At 59.3% G+C, this 865-nt stretch overlaps 1 protein-coding gene across 1 annotated transcript in view; it reads left to right on the top strand.

Annotated features, from left to right (window-relative positions):
• Positions 1 to 471, top strand: part of MISP (mitotic spindle positioning) — a 4,231-nt gene extending 3,760 nt beyond the window's left edge. The window contains exons 4-5 of the mRNA XM_026864927.1: positions 159 to 277; positions 420 to 471. Of these exons, the coding sequence (XP_026720728.1) occupies positions 159 to 277; positions 420 to 471 (171 nt within the window). The remainder of the gene's footprint in view (positions 1 to 158; positions 278 to 419) is intronic.
• Positions 472 to 865: the final 394 nt, after the last annotated feature.

The raw sequence follows: 865 nt of genomic DNA, 5'->3' as shown, positions 1-865 counted from the left end.
CCCGCCGGTGGAGCGGGGCAGAACCCTCGGGGAGAGCGGGGGAACAGGGACGGGCTTTGGGCAACCCACGGGGACGGGCGCGGCGGGCGCTGGTCGGGGCTTCGCCGGCTCCTCTGTTATCTGTGGGACTTTGGCTCCCCCCCGGGTCGCTCCTGTAGCCCCCGCGGCCCGGGGGCTGCCCCCGCGCCCTGACTGTGAGGCAGCAGCCCCCCGCTAAGGAGCTTTGGGGGGGACTCGAGAGGAAAGCGAAGCCCGAGCCGGTGGCTGCCCGCGGCGGGTGAGTGGAGCCCAGCCCCCAGGCCGGGCCCGGCCCCCCGGGGCTGGAAGGCTCCAGCCCAGCGCTTGATCAGGTGAGTTTTTCTTTATGGCTCTTTAAACCTCTCTAAGTTTTTTGGTGATATTAAACGTTGCTTGAACAGGGCCAGTTCTGACAAAGCGTTTGGCTACAACGACCTCATTAGGAAACCATGAACACGGGCTCCGCGGGATCCCAAAGGGCCAGACGCCTCGTGGGGGGCAGCGCCGCGCCGAGGGGCTGAGCAGGGCAAGAGAACGTCCCCTGCCAGTCTGGGCTGGCCGGCTTCATCTTTACAGCAGGGACAAACGGGGACGAGTAAAACGTTCTTTTATTGAGTTATGCCAACAGTGCAACTGGCTTGGGCTCAGGGAAGAACATCAATGGAACAGGACCTGAACAGCTGAAAAAACGTCAACCACATCCACCGAAGTGTATTTATGCAGCTCTCTGGGGAGAGCACTTCCCATGAAACCTTTCAACGCTGGGAGCCATTTAAAATAACTTTTACAAACATAGTCACAACTTCTTAAAGCTACAAATCTTTCACTAAGAAAAACGACATAAACC

This window comes from Athene cunicularia (assembly GCF_003259725.1).
Source record: "Athene cunicularia isolate RWA chromosome 28 unlocalized genomic scaffold, athCun1 chr28_part1, whole genome shotgun sequence".
Classification (NCBI taxonomy): Eukaryota; Metazoa; Chordata; class Aves; order Strigiformes; family Strigidae; genus Athene; species Athene cunicularia.
Note: the sequence above shows the minus strand (reverse complement) of the source record. Positions and strands in the feature narration are given on the sequence as shown.